The sequence below is a fragment of the Cnephaeus nilssonii genome, assembly GCF_951640355.1.
Source record: "Cnephaeus nilssonii genome assembly, chromosome: 11".
Lineage (NCBI taxonomy): Eukaryota > Metazoa > Chordata > Mammalia > Chiroptera > Vespertilionidae > Cnephaeus > Cnephaeus nilssonii.
Genome location: NC_137082.1, coordinates 92401067 through 92425766, shown reverse-complemented (window position 1 = coordinate 92425766; position 24700 = coordinate 92401067). Strand labels below are relative to the sequence as shown.

Genomic DNA, 24700 nt, shown 5'->3' with positions numbered 1-24700 from the left:
CACTCATTTATCTCATTCAGTCATCCTGATGATAGCCGCATGGACTTCATTTTCAGAGAAAGAATTCTATAACAAACAGCCCACACAACATGCTGATTACTGAACAGTTAATTCTAATTAACTTGGGCATGGCAAGAGAATTTTGATCAAGTCCTAGAATACAAATCTAGTCCGCTATACTGGACGCACTTCTGTAAAATACCCACAGCAGAGTCTCCAGACAAAACAACAGTCAGAGAGATCTAATTTAAAGAAACAAATGAGAAAATTAAAATCACAAATAATTTATTCCTCCGTTAGAGCTGGTACAGTTTTAAATAGCAACCAAGTACACAGTGGTGGAAATTGGCACAGAACCGCGAGCATCCCAACCCGCCAGGCCGTCTGCGCGGTACCGCTCAGGCTCGATGTCCACTTCCTCCTGACCACGCTGAGAGTAAGACCTCTGACCCTAACCCACACGCCCTCTCGCGTAGAGTCACTGAGGTCCCTCTCTGACAACAGCGTGCTGGAGCAGTGGGTCCTGCTTCACTCAAATGAACGCACTCCCTCCGGTCGTTTGCAGTTGGAAGTGGGAAACCCATTCAGTGCTAAAGAGCACGTCTCGTTCCCTGGGCCTGGGCAGCCGTGATGGAAACACCAACTTACCTTTGGGCTAGATGCGTTCAGATCTGCTGAAGCGGCTGTGCTTACAACCCTCTCCATGCAGGACTCCTGCCCATGCAATGTCCCTGCACTGAGCAGAATGACCCGGCACAAGCGTCTCCACATGGTAACGACGCCCTGCTAGTGAGCAAAGGGATCCAGACGCACCTCCGTCCTTCCAGGACAGGTCCTAACTAGCCTCGTCAACAAGCATTTTCCTCAACATCTTTTGTGTTATATTCTCCAACATAAGAAAGGGAAAACTCAAGTGTCCCTTTATAAATGTAAAATTTCCAGTTAAGAACACTGAAATAAAGGTTTGTAAGTCTCCTGAACTATTCTAGTATATAAACCAACTAACCTGATGTTAAAATGACCGAATCAATGTTGACCCTTCTTTGACAGCGTTTATAAAATGCTTTGCTATTACTAACTTCCCTGATTAACAAGGTAAATGAACACTTCCATTTCCACTTACTGCTACTTTAAGAGAGGATTACCATTTCATTTACTTGAACCTATTACCAAGATTCTTCAGATCCAACATGAAGTAATTCTTATTACCTCACATTTTAAAACTGTATTATAAGTGATCTTTATAAAAAGGTTTAATCCACAAAACTGGAAAGCTTTAAAAAAAGTCTTTTTACCCAAAACTGCATCCCAGTGCCCTTGATCAGCTAGCAGGTAAGGGATCTGACTTCCTCTCGGGCACCCCCGGCGGCAGGCGGGCGGCCTCCCCGCTGAGACCAACACAATGAAGCGCCCACAGGCCCAGCCCTCGCCAATAGGACCGCTGATTCCGTCCCACACGCCGTGTGCCATCCGGCACATTCACCACATGAAATAAACATAATATACAAAATAGTGCTAACTGTGAAAAGTGTACATTTCCCTCTTCCCCTTACAAAAGAATCTGTGGAAAAGTATTAAATTCCCTCAACCTGAAAAACATACAAAGCTGTCCGCACCTTCCAGCCTGTAACAGTCCATTTGAGACAGTCCCGAAACCACTGCAAATTGGTTGCGCGTATTTTCTGTCCAATGTTGCCATCTAGAGTAGAAACGGGAAATTAAGGAGTATTTTGAGCTACTAAAGCCTTTACACAGCTAAGCCACCCGGCTGCTGGCTGAGGAAGCCCGAGCCCAGGCGTCTCCAAAAACGGGTGGAATGAAGTCTCTCCCGGGAGGGTCCACGCGGGGTGGCTGCCGGCAGGTGCTGGCCACTGGAATGTGAGAGCCTTCACTGCTGGTAATTTCCATACTGTCCCTAAAAGGTAAATTTTAAAATACAATTAGATAATACTTTGGCAAGAAAATCACAAATAAAGCTTAGCATTGCCATACTATAAAAGCTATTGCATTCATAACAAAAATTGCTAGTATTTAGGTACATAGTACCTCTGTCATTTCTTCTGATATTACATTCACTTGCAAATGAATTTCAGAGCTTTTGAGCATAGAACAGTATCTATCACATAGTGGAAGTTTCACTGTTTGGTGAATTCTGTTGGACTGATTTGGACAACACGTTCTGGCTCTAAATTCTGGTGTGATGTATTTGAGTATACAAATGTGATGCCAGTGGAACAACTTTGTGACTAGTTAGCTTATTATCATTACTGTTATGAATTAACACTGAACATATGTGGAATAAGTGCAAGGATGAAGAGAGATCTGGAGGGAAAGGAAAAAGAGCCTTCTAAAGACGCGCGCCTTCCCCCGAGGCCAAGCACTTCAGAGAGGCAGCTGGTACATAAAATCCAGGGAAGGAGAGAAACCAAGATGGCGGCATAGGTAAACACCTGAACTTGCTGCCTCGCACAACAACTTCAAAACTACAACTAAAAGACAAAACAGACATCATCCAGAACCACAGGAAGGCTGGCTGAGTGGAAATTCTACAACTAGAAGGGAAGAGAAAAGCACACTGAGACTCAGAGGAGCTGCGGAAGTAAAGTGCAGAGGTACGGAGGTGCGCGCGCGCGGAGAGGGCTGGCAACTGAGGACGCAGCTGGCTTTTTTCAATCCGGAGGGAGACACAAGCTCCCAACTGCTCTGAACTCCAGTTCCGGGCGAGACTCTGGGGACCTAGACTCATACGGGGAGGAAACTGGACTGTCTGGCTTCCGGCGGAACTCGAGGGCGGCTTTCTCTCAGAGGTGCTTGCAGCGATTACCGATTACCAAGGGACACTGAGATCAAGGGGCCTTTTAGGGCAGAGATGACGGGAAGCCATTGCTGTTTGCTCTGCCCTGAGACTCCGCCCCATCCAAGTAGTGCGCAGAGGCTTTTGCATATGAATGGCCTGGTCCTTTGAAATCTAAACTTACCTAACAAACTGCAGCTGAGTCAGAGAGACCCAGAACATCCAAAAGGCCCCACAGCAGCTTGCATTGCTTCACAGCTGGGCCTCATCTGGGCACCTCCAAAACCCAAACAAAGAAGAAAAATCTGCAGATCTCTCTGTAGCTCCTGCTGGGTGGCCTCAGGCAGAGGCTAAATTAGCACCTCCTTGGAGATCCAAGAGCCAGTGTACCCAGGGGTCAGAGTAGGACCATCCAGATTACAACTCCTCAGATCCATAAGGAACACACTCAGGGGGCAGACTCAGTGAGCACCAAAGCCCCACTGAAGCAAGTCTTGCCTCATAAGGGTGTCTCCAGCACAGAAGTTCTCCCATTGTAGACACAGCTGATCCTCACAGCCAATTGGCCTGGAGGTCAATTCCTCCCAGTGATACCAACAACAATCAAGGCTTAACTACAACAAGATTGTGCACACAGTCCACAAAGGCGTGCACCAAGAGCATCCACCTCAGGTAACTGGGGAGGCTGAGCCACTGGGCCCTATAGGACACCTAGCACACAAAGCCACTCTATCAACTCAGGGAAGCAGCCAAAATGAGGAGACAAAGAAACAGTTCACAAATGAAAGAAATGGAGGAAAGCAAAAGACTGGATATAGAGTTCAAAACCACAGTTATAAGGTTTTTCAAGAATTTTCTAGAAAAGGCTGATAAATTTAGTGAGACCCTTGAGGATATGAAAAAGGACCAACTAGAAATTAAGCATACACTGACTGAAATAAAGAATAATATACAGAGATTCAACAGCAGACTAGAGCCATGGTCGGCAAACTGTGGCTCACGAGCCACATGCGGCTCTTTGGCCCCTTGAGTGTGGCTCTTACACAAAATACCACGGCCTGGGCAAGTCTATTTTGAAGAAGTGGCGTTAGAAGAAGTTTAAGTTTAAAAAATTTGGCTCTCAAAAGAAATTTCAATCGTTGTACTGTTGATATTTGGCTCTGCTGACTAATGAGTTTGCCGACCACTGAACTAGAGGATCCCAAGAATCAAGTCAAAGATTTGAAATACAAAGAAGCAAAAAACACCCAACTGGAAAAGCAAAAAGAAAAAGAATCCAAAAATATGAAGATAGTGTAAGGAGCCTCTGGGACAACTTCAAGCGTACCAACATCCTAATTATGGGGGTGCCAGAAGAAGAGAGAGAGCAAGATACTGAAAACCTATTTGAAGAAATAATGACAGAAAACATCCCCCACCTGGTGAAAGAAATAGACTTGCAAGTCCAGGAAGCGCACAGAACCCCAAACAAAAGGAATCCAAAGAGGACCACAACAAGACACATCATAATTAAAATGCCAAGAGCAAAAGACAAAGAGAGAATACTAAAAGCAGCAAGAGAACAACAGTTAGTTACCTACAAGGGAGCACCCATACGATTGTCAGCTGATTTCTCAACAGAAACTATGCAGGCCAGACGGGAGTGGCAAGAAATACTCAAAGTGATGAATAGCAAGAACCTACAACCAAGATTACTCTACCCAGCAAAGCTATCATTCAGAATTGAAGGTCAGATAAAGAGCTTCACAGATAAGAAAAAGCTAAAGGAGTTCATCACCGCCAAACCAGTATTATATGAAATGCTGAAAGGTATTCTTTAAGAAGAGGAAGAAGAAAAAGGTAAAGATAAAAATGATGAACAACAAATACATATCTATCAACAAGTGAATCTAAAAATCAAGTGAATAAAAAACCTGAAGAACAGAATAAACTGGTGAATATAATAGAATCAGGGGCATAGAAAGGGAGTGGACTGGCAATTCTCGGGGGGAAAGGGGTGTGGGGGGTGCGGGAAGAGACTGGACAAAAATCGTACACCTATGGATGAGGACAGTGGGGGGGGGGTAAGGGCAGAGGGTGGGGTGGGAACTGGGTGGAGGGGAGCTATGGGAGGAAAAAAGAGGAACAATTGTAATAATCTGAACAATAAAGATTTATTTTTTTAAAAATCCAAAAAAGTTTGATTTGTTTTGTTGCGCTTAGCAAAGGGGACTTGGAAGCCAGCTGGCTGAGAGGCGAGGAAGAGTACAGATACTCAGCAGGAGGGGATGCAGCCAGATCCCACCGTGCAGGCAGATGAGTCCAGGATACAACTGCTAAGTTTACATTTTAAAGAGAAAGTAAAACAGAAGAAAAAAGGTAAAAGAAAAGAGAAACATACTAGAAAGTATGTACTAGTATTTCAACAAAAACTTCTTAAGATGTGTTTAAAGTGCTCATTAAAGCACCTGTTTTCCAAAAACAGAACTCACTGGAAAGAACATCATCAGCTGATTGCTTCCCTTGCTTAAATCCCCCTCCAGGTCCCAGTAACTACTTAAATCAGCAAAGTATTCTAGAGTTGAAATGCCTGCGCCCCATAGGACCTAGTACCTCAAGTTTACATTCCACAGAAGTGGATTTACTTGGAAAGCTGTTCAATGCCACGAGATATCTAATGGATTATTGCACTATGAACAGAATTAAAGTGCTTAAAAAGTCACTAATGTACTTTACTCAGTTATGCTCATCGTGAAACCCTGGTGAGAAGAGTGAATCTAGTGTCCTCGCCCAGTGTCAGCCTCCGTCCTCGCCGTGTCAGCCTCTGTCCTCGCCCTTGTCAGCCTCTTGGGCCTCTGCTCTCTCTCTCACTTCAGTGCAAGTGTCGGCACAAGGGCTGGAGGCCTGAGCAGCATGAGTGAGGGGAAGGCTCACGCCGGCATTGCTCATGAGCGCCGTACGAGCTGTTCCTCAAACCCGCAGCGGGCCCTGCAACCAGACTTGGGAAAACATAACCGGCTCTAGGTAGCTCCCACGGTGAACAGGCCAGATGATCCTCACCAGTCATTAGCAAACCTGAAATGCACCCGAAGAAGCGGCCAGCCGAGTAAGTCCTCGCTACTGTAGTGCCGAGTCTGTGTGAGAAGATTCACAACGTGCGACGGCACAGATGGAGCTGAGCAGCTCACTGCTGGGAAGAGGGACCTACAGACACTGGGCTCAGGGGAGCCGCTGCCAGGGTGAGAGCCACGCCTCCTCCAACTCGACGAAGAAGGAAAGGCAACGGGAAGAAAGGTCACCGAGCCCTGAGACCAGGGACATGCGCAGGACGGAGGCAGAGGCGGGTAACACCAGGAACTTGAACGAGGGGAGGCCCTGGATGGTAAGGACGTGTGGTGGGGAGACCGCGATGAGGATGGGAAGGGGATGAGGATGTGAACGAACGCTGTGCCTAGAGGAGACTGTTCCATGTCAGCGGTACTCTGATCCACTGTCTAGCAGTCCATGAAACAAGAGTTAAAAGGAAGCGGGTTTTTGTGGGTCAACTCATGTACTATGAACAGGAGAAGGAAAAATGAGCTTCAGGTGAAAATATTTCACCTAATCAAGGATGCGCAAGCAGTGCGGCGGTCACACGGCTGGCCAGTAACCCACCTGGTCGTATCCGTAAGGCCTCTGCTGCGGGGGCTGAGGTGGTCCGGGCTGCGTCGGCCTGTATCCCCCGTACTGCTGCCCTTGACCCTGGGGGTAGTTCGGATACTGAGGGCCGGGCCCACCCTGGGAAGGACCTGCAAAATAATCAGCATAAACAAGAGCCCAGGTAAACAGCTCTCCCCAGAACTCCAGAAGCGTTTGGAATGAGGTGTTGTATTTTAAATCTAAGCTAAAAAGGGTAGTTTGGAATCTTGATTTTTCTCAAATGCTTTTTGAAATCAATTCCAAAGGTCATAATAAGAGTGAAAGTTATTCAAGGATACCACTCCGTACCAGGTGCTTTGATTCAGAGTAACTATTGTGTTCTGCAGTAGCCATTACAAATGTGTATGTCAAATGAGTCAGAGATTCAGGAGGTGCAAGGCAGGCTCATTCCACGCTAAGAATATTCATCTGTTTGTGTTCAACGTGCTCAGAAAAGCACCTGTTTTGTGAGGAAGTAACCAGTGTAAGCAAGAGGTAAGAGAAAAGGCGAGAAGCCGGTTCAAACTAAAATACCGGACCCATTTCTGAACCGTTTGGGAATCAATGACGTCTGCAGCTGGAGAGCTCTAATGTGCTTGCCATAACGAGCAGAACCAAAAGCAATGAGCTGCCATGAAAAATCCAGGTTTATATCTGCAGTCACCGAGAGGGTACTATGCTCTGCACGGACACGCTATCACAGCGTTCCCAACAACAGAGAAGGCTGGTCAGCCTCAAGCTGCAGGTGGGAAGCCTGACTCCAGGATCACACCTGTGCCCATCACCTGTGACACCTCACTCCCAAAAACGAATGACTTCAAACGTCAAAGATGACGAGGGACTAATCAGGCCGACCAAACCCATATGGCTTCTTCACGAACTCTGCCGGTCCATTACAAAGCTCGCTTCCTAAGCAGGAGCTAACGCTCTGTGCTCAGACACGTGTCCCACCACAGCCTTTCCCAGCCTGCCCCGAGAGCACTGACTGCAGAGCAGAGTGCCGAAGAGAACAGTAACTTCTCAGGCTTAAATAAATGACATCAGTGTGTTACTTTACTTAGTTAGCTACACAGTCACTTACTACAACGCTAAGTTTTCTATTAGAAGGAAGTTGGATAACTGAAGTCTCTGGATAAGCAAAATGGGAACTTCTTCAGGGTTCCTGACATCCAGCAAAACCGCGGTTAGCTACTTAAACCAAAAACATGTCACTCTCTTTACCCTCTCCCCATTGAAAACAATTATTGCTCTTAAATCGATACGTTTGCCTGATTTAGCCACATCTTTGTTTCATGCAAATATAATAAAACCAGAACACTCTATTTATGCAAAGTACAAATACTCAATGGCCATTAAATGTTTCCATCTGAGAAGAGTCAGAAAGTTTCTTTGTAAAACCAGGAAACCCATGGGATATTCTCAGGTCACGTGTGAAACGGAGAAACCGGAACTTGGCCTGTTGGGGCAACGCCTGACTCCCGACACCGGCCTGAGTGCCATGTGAAGGCAGCAGAGGGCTGCCCGCGGCCCGGCTCCCAGGCCTGTGTCACCGTGGAGAGGCGCGGGAGCGACAGCAGCGCTTACACCAGTGAACAAAGGAGAAGACATCACTGATGTGAGAACGAGACCACGTTCGCTGGAGACGCACCACGCTCATAACCAGCTCCGCTCTCCCCCCGAAGCCGCAGGCCCCATTCCCTAACTGTCACAGTCGCCTGAGATGAGGGCTGCGTGTCAGCTCCTTGTCACCTCCCCTCCGCATCTACCCGTTACTGAAAGGCGGACGGCCAGCGAGCCCTGAGGGACACACAGCTAGGTCACTGCCTGTGGATGTGGGTGCCGATCTGCAGCGAACACTTTCTGTGTGATTCTGAGCAGACAAATGCTCTGAATTTGTACTTTAAAAACCAGTATTACCTTCCACAGTAATAGTCCCTAGTTTTTTTTATTCCATTTATCGGGGTGACATTAGTTAGTAGGATCATATAGGTTTCGAGTGTACATTTCTGTGACACATGATCCCCTAGCCATCAGGAAAACGCAAATCAACTCTACAATGAGACACCACCCCGTGCCTGCTGGAGGGCTGTTCTCCACAAGGCAAGCGCAGCCGGCGGTGGAGAGGTGTGAAGGGCCTCGCTCCCTGCCGTGGGAACAGACTGTAAGCACTACGGAAGGCAGTCTGGTGGTTCCTCAAAAAATTAAGAACAGTTCAAACAGTCGCCAGTGGTAGAAACAATCTGCTCACGGGGCTACGTGGACAAGGGCAGTGAACAGCCGCTCCCTCGGGGTCCCGGCACAGGCAGAGCTGGCGTGGCCGTGAGCACAGCAGGTCCCGGGTTCCTCGGTCCCGCCCTGTGCGTGACTCCAGGCGTCCCTGTGCTAACTGAGCATCCCTCGTTTCCGTTTCTTTCTAAATAGATTACTAGTTTATCTAAGAACACTTGATCTAGACAGATAGACTGAGGCAGAACTGTGACTTTCAGACGGGCAAACACCCATGTGCTGGCGCTGAGAAGGGAAGGCGGCGCTCACCGTAGGCCTGCTGCTGGCCCGCGTAGCCCTGCTGGCCCGGGTACTGCTGCTGCTGGGGCGCGTAGCCCTGCGGGGGAGGCGGGCCCTGGTAGGCCTCCTGCTGCTGGCCGTACTGGGAGCTCCCTGCAGGGGGACGGGAGAAGAAGGGAAACTGAGAAGTGTGCTTAAGGAACTCTTTCCTCTAAGATGCAGAGCCAACAACACAAGAACAAAATAAAATGCCATACTGATTTTTTAAAGTTAACAAAACAAAGAAAAAACTCAAACCAAACAGAAGGGTTTCGGCCAAACACACTGCAGTTAAAGCCAATTTGCAAGGTTCAACTGCAGCATTTCCAGCGCCTCTGCCATACGAGCATTACATTGACTGGAACATCACAGTCATAGGTCATGACTAAGCTAAATGAAATAAAAAGACAAAATTAAAGACACTACGAGAGCACACGCTAGCTACACGAGGTCAGCAAGCTGCTGCCTAAGGCACTACACTGTAGGTGAGACCATACACAGGGGACACACACGACACTGGAGAGCTGGGTTTGTGTTCAGACAGAAAATTCCCACGGAGGAAGCCATTATTTGTAGATGTTTTAGTCTTTTTACGGTTGTTAGAAATGGCAGGCCACGGTTACACGTGGTAAATATCTGTAAGGAAATGGTTCTGGTGGTTCTGGACTCCCTGTCATTTGAGACAGCCAGCGACTACGGCTCTACAAGAGCTGTGCACGGGACAAGGCTGGGCTCCTGTGGGAGGGCATGTGTGTGCACGTGTGAAGGTATAGCGATACCTCCTTCGTAGTAATGTTGTGAGGAATCCTCATAAGGCCTATCGTAGCCTTGCTCAGGATACGACGGTTGCTGATAACCGTGATCATTATGACCTACATCAATTCGACAAGAGACAGGGAGAAACGTTAATGGCCACTGAGTGAAAACCCTACATATATTTAAACTTTCAGATAAAACTGAAAAAAAGAGAGAAAGAAATGGAAATACATAAAAAATAATTTCAATTGCATTAGCCAAATATTTACCAATGTGATTGTTTTCATATCAAGGTAACTTGCAAATTTTCTTAAAAGCAAAAAACAGTAGTTTTAAAAACATTACCCTTAGTCTTAACTCTGATAATCCTCATTGAGAGAAAAAACTTTATCTTTCTTTTTTTTTTGTAAATAACTTGAATTAAATTCCAATAAACAAAGGAAACAATTATCATATTTTGTCAAACACCAGTTCTGGGTGCCAATGCCATAGCATATGCTAAATACTATAAAATACAAAAGAGCTTCATAAATTTTTTCCCCTGAAAAAAACTGAAACAAATTTTTCACTCTATTTACTTGAATATAGTATCTCAAAATATTTCTAGATGCAAAAATATAATGCTTAATGTTGCCATTCTAGAAGCCCACAGAAAATATTTCTAGGGTAACATAAACATACACCTTCATGAAGTTAATATTGTATCAAGTAGAGTGCACCTTTACTTTTAAGACACGATAAATTTCGCCTGCAAGATGACTGGAGTTTAGTGAAAATCGATCCTCTAGTCCTTGGAATTAAATTGCACAAAGAAATGCAGGGGCTAACCTTTCAGCGGGCGAAGGTCTGAGCTACAATTCAGTGGACTCCCTAACCAAGGAAGGAGGAACACAGGTATGAATAAGTGCTATACTCAGGGCTCTAGTATCCAATGTTCCTACACCATCTCATCAATATATGAACGGAGGGTCAGCGAACCGGGCCTGCAGTCTAACCCCGCCTGCCTGCTTATAGTTATAGCTGTTTTCATGCTGCGACTCGAGTCCGGTGGTTGAGATCAATAGCCCGTGGCACACAAAGACGAAGAGGTTTTCTCTCTGGCTCTTTACAAAAAATCTCCATGTTTACTGCATAAATATCCAAACAGAGTAAGAGCTGGTTGTGGTGGCTCAGTGGACGAGCATCAACCTAGGAACCAGGAGGTCACCGTTCAATTCCCGGTCAGGGCACATGCCTGGGTTGCAGGCTTGATCCCCAGTAGGGGGCGTGCAGGAGGCAGCCAATCAATGATTTTCTCTCATCATTGATGTTTCTATCTCTCCTTCTCCCTTACTCTCTGAAATCAATAAAAATATTTTAAAAAAATAAAAAATAAACAGAGTAAGAAAATATCCAATGATGTCTAAGAGAATTAGTCATTGTAAATGGAACAAAGAATCTACGTAAATGTCAGACAAACATATTAACACACACTTATGCAAAATGATACCGGATAACGTTTTAAATCCCAATGAAATAGGATATATTATTAATAGAACTTTAAAGTTCTGATATTTACAAAAATAACATCTATTTTGTATAGAAAGGTCCTATTTATAACATTACAAATTTCATATTTCACGACATACTCCGGACCAACCAAACTAACAGTACCAAATTCAACTCAATTACTTAAAATATATTTTAAAAGTTAAGCAAACCAATCATTTCTATTCAGCAAACTTCCTAATAAAATTTAAGAACCTAGATTTTACCTTTTTAAAATATCTATAGTCTAAGAAATTACTTAATATAGTGTCTACATGTACAACAACACTGAATAATTCGGGGCAATTCTAACCAGCATCACCCCCACATGTTCCCTAACACAGGTACCGTGTGCAGCTCTGCAGGCGAGTGCTGCTGGGCCTGCGTGGCAGAGCCTCCGTGGTGAGCCCGTGTCCTGCCGTGACGTACCTTCAGGATTCACACAGATAAAAAACGGCGGCAAAATGACTTCTTAAATACACCAAATCAGATCCTCTTGCTAGTTTGCATCGGCTCCCAGTAAATGTCCAACACTTCAGCTGTAAACACTTCAGCTGTAAATTCTTAGCTCCCCTCGTTTCCCTTCTGAAGGGGCTGACCTCGAACACACCGGGAGCGGACTATGTAAGTGAAGACTTCGGCAAACCCTCCTGTGCGGCGGGAGCCCTGAGGGGCCCGCTGTGAGCCCCTCCTCTTCACCCCTGCACTGCGAGCTGGCACACACGCAGGAAGCTGGGCGAGCTGGGCGGGCGGCCACAGGCCCCGGTGCCATTTTACTAGCCACCCTCAATGCTGCCTCCTACTAAAAACTCGCCATTCAGCCGAACACCTAAAATGAAATCTGTTTTCTAATACCTTTCCTCTTCCACTAGCTCCACATACAACTATATTCTGGGTATAATTTAGCCTCCAAATTTTTCCTTAAGTGCAAATGCTACTGTATACAAATCATAGTTCTTTAAGAAGTATGCAACATCAACTAAAATGATGAAACAAAAAAACTCGAGAAAGTCTATGCGTTTATACAATGCACAAAAGTAAACCAATAGACGCTTTATGGTATATGAACTGTCTCAATAAAGCTGGTATTTAGAAAAGCAAATCGATAACGTGAGTTTTGGTTCAAAGGAACAACTCAAATAGAAAAGGATCCACTTTTACAAACGAAAGGGCTGCAATAACAGAAGGCGACCCGACGGCAGAGCTGTGGACTATCTAACCAGACACGCGGACACAGACGAGGGCCGGGCGCTGGCCCTGATGCTGAGGTGGCCGGAGTTCTAAATGGAGAAGCAGCGTATCGTTAGTTTCTTCAGCCCCACGACATGTTGGGGAGCTTCCTGCATGAGTAAGGGCGGGACAGACATGGGAGGCGAGCGTCAGGGGAGATTACCATCAGGGTAATACTGCTGGTTCATGCCTTCCGGGGGACCCTGTCCGCCGTGGCTGTACTGGTCCCCGTAATAGTCCTCCTGGCCCGAGTACTGCTGGGGCGGGCCTGCAAACCACAACGGGAACACGTCAGCAAAGGGTCCGGGGCACCTAAGGCTTCTTCCTGATGACGTCACGGGGTGCATTTCTCCGCTGCCGAGTCCCCTCCCGGCTTCGGCATTCGTACACTTCTCACTCTCCTCATGCACACGTGTACAAACACACAGCCAACACCACACTCATTTCACAATAACTACTGCTAAGACCATACATGCAATATCAAGCAATACCAACTCAAAAACACAAACACTAGCTTCTTAAAAAGAGTGTCAAACTACTAGAAAATTAATTTCCTTTTTATTTTGATATTAGAGCAGTTTAAAATAAATGAGGGTTTGTTTCTGACCATATATTTAGTACATTCTCAAAAATAAATGGTATTTTCTGCTGCAAATGAGCTTTTGATATAAAATTTTATGATGTAATCTTTTCCCAGAAAAGATTAAAGGAAAGCTGAATACCAGGAAGTTTCTATCCAATTTGTAACCCTTTGTACCTACTATATCCACTACCTCTTCAGGAAAAAAATATATAGTGGGGGTTTTTTAAAACACACACACACACATAAAAGCCTAAGCGGCCGTTATGACTGGTTGACGGAACGACCGGTCAACCAGTCGCTATGATGTGCACTGACTACCAGGGGGCAGACACTCAATGCAGGAGCTGCCCTCTGGTAGTCATGCACTCCCACAGCCAACCTCCCACGGTCCCTCCCCCAGGCTGGCTGGCCCTGATCTGCCCTGAATGGGACTGGGCGAGACAGCCCCAATCACCGGCCAGGCCAAGGAACACCACCCATGCATGAATGCGTGCACCGGGCCTCTAGTCTGGAAATAAAAGCCCTAACTTTGCCTGGATGAAAGCTCATTAAAATGGAAAGCCTCCCAACCACTGTTATTTCTACGAAGCAGGACATGTCCAGCTGGGCTCTTACCCTGCTGGGGCGGTCTGTAGGGTGGGATCTGCCTCTGGCCCATCATGTGATTGCCTTGGCTGACCTGGCCCATCATCCCCATGGGCGGCTGCTGGCCCTGGTAGTGCTGCCCACCGCCCTGGGGCATGTTGTACTGCTGGGAAGGAGGCTGCTGGTGCATCATTGGACCTGGAAAAACACAAAACATGCACATGATCTTGTTTACGTATAATATTAACATCTTAAGAGAAATAGAAAAATCTTTTATTATCATACTAAAGGCCTATTGCACGGATTTGTGCACACTGAAAGGAAATTAATTAGAAGAAATATTTTAGAGGCCAGGGAGGGACCGCGGGAGGTTGGCTCCAGGGCGTGTCTGGCCCTTCTTGCCCAGTCCTGATTGGCCAGACACCAGCAGCAAGCTAACCTACCAGTCAGAGCATCTGCCCCCTGGTGGTCAGTGCATGTCATAGCAACTGGTCGAACAGTCAAACGAACGGTCAGACACTTAGCATATTAGGCTTTTATTATATAGGACTAGAGGCCCGGTGCACGAAATTCATGCACAGGGTGGGGAGGGTCCCTTCAGCCCAGCCTGCAAACTCTCCAATCCTGGACCCCTTGGGGGATGTCCGACTGCCAGTTTAGGCCCGATCCCGAAACTGGCAGTTGGACATCCCTCTCAAAATCTTGGACCACTTGTTCCTAATTGCTCACCTGCCTGCCTGCCTGGTCACCCCTAAGTGCCCCCCCCCACTGGCCTAGTCGCCCCTCACTGTCCCCCGTGCCAGCCTCATCGCCCCCAACTGCCCCTCTGCTGGCCTGGTCACCCCTGACAGCCCCCCCGCTGGCCTGGTCGCCCCACGCAGCCTGCTTGCTGTTCAATCGTTTGGTCATCCCTCACTAACCCCCCTGCCAGCCTGGTCGTAGGCAGCCATCTTGTGAGGGTGCAAGGGTTAATTTGCATATTAACTCTTTATTATATAGGATAATTTTCTTTGATTCTAAAGTATCAAAACTTAACTGAAGGTATTTTATTTTTCCTGAAGAGATTTTTTAATACATTGAAAATTTCTTCACTTATTTCCATCCCAATCTCTTTTGAAAAGTAACTTAGATTTCTTTAAATCAGATCCCTACATAGTCATTTTCTGAAGTCTTCTTTCTATTACAAAATTCATAAATTATGGGAACAAAGCAAAAAATAATGTAACAATTATAGTAAAAGAAAAAACTACACATTAGTACAAAAGATGACATTTTTAAAAAAGAATAGTCGGTCCTCAAGTTTGAAATGAACAATTCCTATGACTACAACTCCTTTCTCCAAAAATAATAACTATTCTCCTACACCCATGTTGCTGCTAGCATTATTTTCTTCTTCTTCAAATCTTGTATCATAGCAACCTATACAGCAACAACCTCCATTTTCTGTGTGCACGCTAACTTCTCAGCTCCAGTTTCTGAGAAGTGTGTCCACCTACCGCAGCTGCTGTCAGAGTCACTATCGCTTCGTGCTGTCTCCTGGCTGCCAGCTGTATGGAGAGACGTCTGAACTCCACTGACCTAACTGACCTAAGAGAAGGAAGCAATATTCCATCCTGGCACTACACTTGGGAGAGAAAAATGAAGCAAGCACCAGTTCTGTGCAGCTACTTTCACTGACAATTTATCTATTGTCTCCCTTTGTTTTCAGTATATCTCATCAAAGTTACAGAAAATAACTCGTATTAATATTTAAAATTTAGAATATATTATTTCATCACAAAGAATTATCAACAGATTAACATTGACTTCCTTTATCTGAATTCACTTTAGTGATTTATCGTAATCAAAATCTAGAAAATTTTATAGCAAATACATTAACTCTATCTTATACTCGTAACCTCACCACATTTCATAATTGAGAAAGCTTCGGGCTGGCAATATGCCCAATGTTTAACAGGCAATTAGCAGAACAGAGCGCCACTTACCGGTTTCTAGCTATTATTCACAAGAATACTTAAAAGAGGAACATGGTAACAATTCCATTCTCTGAGACTGTAATGAACGCTAACGGACTTCACACCACTCCACACAAGAAGAGAGCAGCACCTCCACTAAACGCTGTCATAACAGATTACGTGACAATTATCTGTAAATGCTGAAACGCGGCATCAGAACACATCCATGTAAACCAAGGGAAACCCATACAAATTAATATATCCTTACCAGGTGAAATGAGCCACAGAGTAGGTGAACTGTTGGGGGTTGTACTTACAACAATAAAATTCTATTTTCTCAATTTTTTAGCTCTAAAGCTTTCATTGATTAGCGTTCAAATTATTCATTGATTAACTTTTTTTATTTACAAAAAAATCCGAAAACACAGAATCTCAAATAAACTATCAAAGACATAAAAATAAATAAGCTTACATAAAAAGTTAAATTAAGCAATTTAATTTCTAAATGTAAAAAATAAAAGTATTTTAAGCTAATTTCAAACTCAGCATTCCTTTTAATTGCTACTCACATCCAACTTACATTTTTCTACATCAGCTAACAACCTGAAAATGTTGTTTTCCTTTCAGAGGCTGCTGCCGCGTGAGCCCGCGCACACACAGCTCGTTACCTTGGTTTGGCTGCATGTTCATGTTTGGTCGGGGGCCGTAGTTCCCCATGGGCTGGCCCTGGCTCATGGTCATCTGGCTCTGCACGGGCATGCTCTGGGAGGACGGCACCGCGTGGCTGTAGCCGCCCATGGACCCGTGGCTGCTGGCGGGCATGCTCATGGAGCTGTTGGTCAGGCTGAGCTGGCTGGGCCCGGGCCCCTGCATAGGCATATGGTTGGGCCCTTTGAAGAAAGTGGTCAAAACCAAAATGCGAAAGTTAAACAGGGTCTGCATAAAAGGACCTTAACATTTTGGGTTTTGAGGTTTTTTTTGCATTACCATAGTAATAATACCAAACAATAACTTTAGTATTTAATCAATAGTAAACTAGGAAAATGCTTTACATGAATGAGAGCAGATACTGTGAGGTGAATGTTGTTATTCCCATTTTACAGATTAAGAAACTAATTCTTTTGAAAAGCCGAAAATATCTGAAAAAGAGAAACAAGAGAGGACTAATTTTATAAGAGAACAAAAAAATAAAGCTGGTGGAATTAAAAGTGTGTAGCATTTGCCCTAACTGGTTTGGCTCAATAGATAAAGCGTCGGCCTGCGGACTGAAGGGTCCCAGGTTTGATTCTAGTCAAGGGCACATGCCCGGGCTGTGGGCTTGATCCCCAGTGGGGGGCGTGCAAGAGGCAGCCGATTCATGATTCTCTTTCATCATTGATGTTTCTATCTCTCCCTTTCCCTTTCTCTCTGAAACCAATAAAAATATTTTTAAAAAGATAAAAGTTAAATTTCATTTAAAAAAAAATATTTGTAGCATTAGCACATAAATAAACTAAAAGATCAATAAACCCAGAGCCTAGTCTAAAAAGAGACCCAAATGCTAATTCAGTAAATAATTATAATGGTGATACTAAGTATCGGTGGACAAAGGAAAGACATTCACTAAATGATGTTGTCACAATTGAGTAGCCACCTGGAAAAAAACAAGTTGATCCCTACCACATTACTTCCATGAAGACTAATTCCAGATGACTAAAAAATTCAACTTTAAAAAAGAAGAAAGGAAAAGAAAAGAAACCATAAAAGAAAATTTTAGAAAGGAAAATTTTTTAAATAATGAAATGGAAAGGCCTTCTTAAGTTTGCCAGGAAATCCAGTCATACAGATTGATAAATTAGACTACATGAAAATAAAAAATTTGAACAAGACCAAAACCAAAATTAAATAATAAAAATGTAAACTGGGAAAATGTTCTAATAAGTCATATCACAGACCAAACTAGTAAAACACCACCAGCAGTAAATGAAAGGGCAAAGGACATGAATGACCATCTCACACAAAAACGACAGGAGGCCATAAACATAGCAGACGGTTTGCTTTGCTTATAATATAAAAAGGCAAGTTAAAACTATGAGACCCATTTTCCATCTTTCAGACTTGCAAAGATAAAAGTTTTGACCCAACTATTATGAAGAAGTTCCTTCATACATTGTTCAGGGAATATATACATGAAAATGCATGTAACTTGAACTCAGCAATTTCAGTTCTAGGAATATATATATATATATATATATATATACACACACACACACACACACACACACACACACACACACACACACACACATAAATAAAAGCCTAACATGCAAAGTGTCCCCTCGGGAGTTCAACCGACCAGGAGTTCGATTGCTCACTATGACATGCGCTGACCACCAGGGGGCGGCGTGGAAAGAAGGAAGGCCCAGGCCAGCAGCTGGCAGACAGGGAAGGGAGGCCCCGTCGGCAGCCAGCAGCCGCTAGGGACCCTACCTGTGCACGAATTCCGTGCACTGAGCCTCTAGTTTATCTTATAAATATACAAGCTCTTTTGTGTGCATGTGTGTACACATACAAAATTGTATGTTTACTTATTTTCTTATATTTTACAGACATATTTGCAGCAGCATAATTTTTAATACTAAAAGAATAACCTATATTTCTACCAGAAGGGAACGGCTCACATAAATTAGAGGCATCCATAAAAAAGAATGCAGTGCCTCACCAAAAAGAAAGAGGCGCATCTATATACTGAGTGGTCTCTAAAATAGGTCTTTATGTTCTCGTGACCGCTAAGACACACCTTTAAGAGGGGAAGAAATGACATGTAAAACTACCTAATGTCTGCTCCTGTTTCTGAAATAAGAATAAGAGGTTCCCACAGAGAGCACCTGGTGACGGGCAGCCAGACGCCAATAACCCGGCACCGAGTGTCTGGTGAGGCAGAGACTGCCTCTCATACCTTCCAATCTGGGTACCAGAGGCCTGTACTATCTATTCTTTTTTTAAAAATCAGTTAGTTTTTAACAAAGAAACCTGAGACTGAGAGGTTATTTGACCAAGAACAAGCAGCATATAAATAGTTCTGCAACTTAGATAAAATATTGAAAACGAAACTAAAATAGTAAAAGCCTAGATATAAATTTGTGTGAACAGAAGAGTTGGATAAATGCTCTAAAGAACTTATTAAATAAAGAAAATAAAGTAATCGGACTTCTAACTTCTCCCCCTAACTATAGCTCTCTATCAGTACACTGTTTGGAAGATCTGCAGTATTGGGGCCAGCCCGGGTCATAACCAGCTGAAATTCTCTGGCTTGTAAAGACTGTCACTGCTCCAGGTGGCCTCACACACAAACCAGAACATCACGTTAACAATAATCACACTGCCGCTCAACTGCTTCTTCGGATTTAAGGCTTGAATGTTATATGGAAAAGTTAAGTCAAAATCCTAATTAAAGGGACCGCAGTTGCCTATATTACTAATTAAAGGTATGCAAAATTAAAAATAAAATAAATCACAAAACTTCTAACTTGCTACCTCTCCGTTTTAAACACACTGGGTCCTGATGAACTAAGTGTGGATTCAGCAAAAATATTCCTCCTGCCTGCACCCTGGGCAGCAGTCATGTCCTTCCTCCTACCTCCCTGTCCCTGCGTGGGCACCGGCTGTGGCAGGAAACAGAAGCAGCCCCCGTGGCCACCGCCCCAGCCCCATCAGCCTCTACGGACGAGGCTACGTCCTCTTCCGCTCGCTGCCCTGGTCATTCCTTGCCTGCCCCTCACCCCGGTCACCAAAGCTGCCAACCAACACAACCAGCTCAGAGGACGCTCTCCTAAGGATGCTAATTATTAATTTTAAAAATAAAGTATTCTGTTACTTTAATTTACTTTCATTATTGATATTTGTATGATACTTTCCTTTGTTAATGAAAATAACCTTTGTCATGAGAAAGTAAAAATAGTCTCATATTAACTGTAGAAAACACCCCACCAAAAATTATGGTCATGGGCTATGGCTGTTATAAAACAAAATAGTTTGAAGATACCTCTCAGATGAAAAATTCAAACCAGCAAAAGGGAAGTAAATAAGCACCAATGGCCGGAAATATATCCTAAGTGCCTCTGAACTTAACATGAGTAAACAGTAAAGGAAAGGGCTCACGATGTAAGAAAACTGACATTCTTTCTCAGCTTGTAACCTGGCTTTAATATCAGCGTCCGTGTGTGTATTGTTATCACACACACACCTGTGCCAGCTCCCAGCACCGGGGAGGGCGCTGAGCCTCCGCCCGCACGCGGCTTTGTCTCTTTCCCCGGTGCTCCCAGCATCACCGGTTCCGAGACCAACACGTTTTAAAACAAAACTCAGGCAAGCGTTAGGACGCCTTTTCATAAACAGACCTCGATGCCTGAGCCATGCACAATGCCTTTTTCTTCCAGAAAGCTCCACGGCCAGCCCTCCTGCCCGGCCCAGGCCTAAATTTAGCAGCTCTGTGCATCAGAGGGCCTGCGTGCCAGCGCGGGAGCCCCGGGCGGCCTGGTGAGCACTGAATACAGGTCACGTAGCTCGGCAGCTAACAAACTCCGAGAGCCTGCACCCGGGGGCATTCGGAGCAGTTTTGTCATCAACAGTCTAGGGTCCCTGGAGCCCCCATGTCGTTTCAGTTGCTAAGCAACTCTGGTGTTAATGTCTTAGAGGAGAAAACCTTACCCGGCATCTGGCCGTTCATCTGGTTCTGCATGTGGGGCGCAGGGGGCCCCCCACCGACCATCCCATCTGAAGGCATGTTGTGAGCGCGCGGAGGGGGCGGGGCGCCGCTCGGGTTCATCCCTCCGGGGCCCAGGGGCATGTTCTGCGTGGGCGGCTGTGAGAAGACAGTTGGGAAACAGGAGACGCTGTTAGACGTGGCACAGGAAGGGAGCGCACGGGACCGCAGTTGCCCACATCACTAACTGGAGCGAAAACAAGTGCGTTTCCATTTATTTTAATGCATTCTGTCATGGGCTCATTAACATATTTAATATACGCGCAAAACTTCACAATATCATTAGCATGAACATGTCACCTGTCCACCTCAGACCACAGGAACACAATAAAAGTATATTTTAGTTTATAAAACCCCAGTGATGAAAATAAAAATTCTAACATTCTATACAAAAACCATTTCCATTTATTATGTGTAAGGATCTCTAATGTGTCCACTGTTGTTATTTAAATTGTCTTAAAGATTAAGTCTCCTTTCATTATAAATATATTTAGATGTGTTTACTATTAATGATAAATTTTACCTGGAAAGAAAAAACAGTAACCAAAAATTATTAAAGAACTAGAAGACCCAAAATGTAACACACTTCCTAGTGCTGGGGGGGGGGGGGGGTGGCTCTGGCGGGGAAGTGCTTGAACCCGCCCAGACTGCGTTCGCATTCAGCCCGCACGCTGTGCCGCCGGCTCCGACCGGAGCATTACTGATGGCCTCCGCGGGGAGGGACAGCTGCCTCCGAAGGGCGCCTCTGGCAGCCGTCCTAATGGCGGTGCGAAGGCATCACTGCCTGACCTTGAGAGTTCACCGAGGGCGACGGGAGCAGAGACCACCTGCTCCCTGCTCGGGGACATGGGCTGGGAGAGAAACGGTCCGTCTCCCTCCAAGCCCCTGTGAGCAGGAGGACAGGGCGGGGCGGGGTTTGTTCAGGGGATGGCAGCCTTCCTTCTCTACTTCTCTGTGCCCTGAGCGCAGCGTCTGTCCCTGTAACAGTCAGCCCATGGCTTCCAGTCCCCACAGCCAGTGAGTGACTCGGTCTGCACCGCCCACACACTGTGCACAATCCCCCAGAATGCTGTTGTGCAACCATCACACGGGACACTCAGCTCTCCGACTACAGTTAGTGACTCGAACAGCCAAAACGACCAGCCTGCCCGAACAGCACTCACCCACACTCCCCACCTCGGCCTCGTCACTACGAGATCCACACAGAAGTGCGCTTCAGTCCGTATTTTCTCTGAATTCTCACCTTAAGTTCTTCCAACACCTACTGATCTTGTTCAATTTTCAAAAAAATTACCAAATATCAACTCAGTGTCACATATTCTTCATTTTAAAGTACCCTTTATCATCCTTCAAATATGGCTGACCTGGACCCTCGCTTGAAAATAAAAATTCTTCCTCCTACTGTCATATCCAAATTTCCTATTGAAAGTTCATGTTCTCACTCTCAATAGGCATCAGTTTTTCCCTTTCCTGTGATTTGATTCATAAAACATAAGGACCGCAGTTCCCATAATAATAAGAGAGCTTCTATTTAACCCTCCTGCTAATAAAGGTTATCTAGACAGACGTGAACACAATGCCCGCAGAGAGACAGGAGGGTTAGGGCCTGGAAAGGGGGAAGCCCAGCTCAGCTTCAGGATCCCCGGCTCTCCCGGCCCCGCTCTCCCGGCCCCGCTCTCCCGGCCCCGCTCTCCCGGCCCCGCTCTCCCGGCCCGGCTCTCCCGGCCCCGCTCTCCCAGCCCGGCTGTGTAATGGGAAAGTATGGAGCACCCGTGGCAAGTGGCAGGCCTGCACTGAGTGGAAGACAGTCAGTCTGGGGACCAGAGAGCTGGAGACTAAAGAACCAGGGGAAGCGGGGGGGGGGGGGGGGGGGGTTTCAAGAAAACAGCAACTGGGAAGCGCGAGAGCTGAGCAGAGGTTTAGCTTCTGCCCAGGACGAGGGGGGCAGAGACTGCGGTTTAGGCCCCATGAACAACCCACGCTCTCTCCTGAGACGTCCAAACAGCCTTCCCACAGATGAAGGTCAAAACTGAAATAGATCAACCCTAAAACGTTTTATGGTGAACCCTCAAAAGGCTCCAGGGGATCCGCTAGCGCTTCGCCTACCAAAGTAAAACTTAACTCTCGGAGAAATAGCAAATAGAATCCCTACAACTGCTCATTCGTAATGCCTGGCATTCAATTAAAAACTACAAGGCATACTGACAACAAGAACAAGTGGTCAGCCCAATTAGGATGCTTATAACAATTTTAAAAAACTACAGGAAGTAACAAGTATGGGCAGCTGTGGAGGAAGCGAAACTTTCGTCAACGCTATTGGGATTGTTCCTGGGACAGCGCTGTGGAAAACCATTGGGCAATTCCTCAGAAAGTCACAGAGCTACCGCATGATCCAGGTATAGATCCAAGAGAACTGAAGAGATACATTCACATACAACTTGTACACAATGTCACGGCAGCATCCTATCTAATAAAAAAGTAATATGCAAATTAACCATCACTCTGCTACACCCACAAGCCATGCCCACCAGCCAATCAGGAGCGAGTATGCAAATTAACCCAACCAAGATGGCTGCAGCCACGGAGCGAGCAGGAGGCTTGGGTTTCCCCGGCAATGGAGGAAGCCAAGCTTTCCGCACACCATGGCTGGCCCAGGCCTCCACTCAAGGCTACAAAGTTTCAATTATAGAAGATAAATAAATCCCAACAAAAATGGTGGCAGCCACGGAGCTGGAGAGAGCAGGAGGCTTGAGTTGCCCCAGCAATGGAGGAAGCCAAGCTTCCACAGCCCTGGCCTGCCTTGGCCTCCGCTCAAGGCTACAAAGTTTCAATTATAGAAGATAAATAAATCCCAGACACCAGGGCCTCCATTTGGGTCGCCAGGGGGTGTGGCTGGCCTGCAAACCACAACAGGCCCCTCACCCAGGCCTCCCCACGCCCCAAAGGGACCCCCACCCTGATCCGGGACACCCTTCAGGGCAAACCAGCTGGCCCCCACCCATGCACCAGGCCTCTATCCTACCTAAAGACTAATATGCAGATTGACCATCACTCCAACACACAAGATGGCTGCCTCCATGTGGTCAAAGATGGCTCCCCCCATGTGGACACAAGATGGCCACCACAAGATGGCCAGCAGGGGAGGGCAGTTGGGAAGGACCAGGCCTGCAAGGAAGGGCAGTTGTGGGCAATCAGGCCAACAGGGGAGGGCAGTTGGGAGGGACCAGGCCTGCAAGGGAGGGCAGTTGGGGGCGATCAAGCCTGCAGGGGAGGGCAGTTGGGGTCGACCGGGTCTGCAGGGAAGGGCAGTTGTGGGGGACCACGCCTGCAGGGGAGGGCAGTTAGGGGTGACCAGGCTTGCAGGGGAAGGCAGTTAGGGGTGACCAGGCCTACAAGGGAGAGCAGTTAGGCATCAATCAGGTTGGTAGGGGAGTGGTTAGGGGTGATCAGGCTGGCAGGCAGAAGCAGTTAGGGGCAATCAGGAAGGCAGGCAGGCAAGCAGTTGGGAGTCAGCAGTCCTGGATTGTGAGAGGGGTCCCAGACTGGAGAGGATGCAGGCTGGGCTGAGGGACACACCCCACCCCACCCCACTCCCTGTGCATGAATTTCATGCACCGGGCCTCTAGTTATTCATAATAGCCAAAAAAAGTAGGGGGGGAAAGATACGTGTCCATCAACTGATGATGGACAACAAAATGTGCTGTCTATATCCATACCATGGAATAGTACTCAGTCACAAACCGGAATGAAGGACTGACACATATTACAACACAAACCTGGAAAACACTATGCTAAGTGAAAGAGGCCGAACTCAAAAGGCCACACACTGGACAACCCCATTTACATGAAATGTCCAGAAAGGTAAAGGCCAGAGACAAAACACAGGTTGCAGATTTGTTGCTGGGGCACGAGCAGCCATTGACAGCCAACTCCAGTCTGGGATGATGGAAATATTTTGGAATTTCAGGTAGAGATGACCATTGCATCGAACTATGACTATACCAAAAACCACTGAATTATATACTTTAAAGGGTTAAAATTTAATTTGAGTTTTTAAAAAAGTGAGTAAATGGACAACCATGAGAAATAAAAACTAGAAAAAGACACACTGGCCATTCACATGTTGGAGTTATCTGAGAGACTTTAAAATAACTGTGACTGATACGTTCAAGGAAAAAAAAAAAACACGGGAGATGGAGAATTTCAGCAAAGTCTTAGGATTCTTAAGAGTCCAATAGAAATTCCAGACCTGAAAGCATCATCACTGATATTAAGAACACAGTAGTTTAGCCCTAACTAGTTTGGCTCAGTGGATAGAGCATTGA

General features: G+C 45.8%; 1 protein-coding gene across 2 annotated transcripts in view; it reads right to left on the bottom strand.

Annotated features, from left to right (window-relative positions):
- Positions 1-268: 268 nt before the first annotated feature.
- Positions 269-24700, bottom strand: part of SS18 (SS18 subunit of BAF chromatin remodeling complex) — a 40583-nt gene continuing 16151 nt past the window's right edge. Inside the window, exons 4-11 of one of the 2 annotated variants that reach the window (XM_079784489.1) lie at positions 20321-20474; positions 16300-16521; positions 13707-13874; positions 12672-12776; positions 9775-9867; positions 8987-9109; positions 6428-6561; positions 269-1915 (exon numbers count right to left, since the gene is read on the bottom strand). In XM_079784489.1, coding sequence (XP_079640615.1) covers positions 1889-1915; positions 6428-6561; positions 8987-9109; positions 9775-9867; positions 12672-12776; positions 13707-13874; positions 16300-16521; positions 20321-20474 — 1026 coding nt within the window. In that variant the 3' untranslated portion in view covers positions 269-1888. The remainder of the gene's footprint in view (positions 1916-6427; positions 6562-8986; positions 9110-9774; positions 9868-12671; positions 12777-13706; positions 13875-16299; positions 16522-20320; positions 20475-24700) is intronic. The other variant, XM_079784490.1, reaches the window with a different exon arrangement.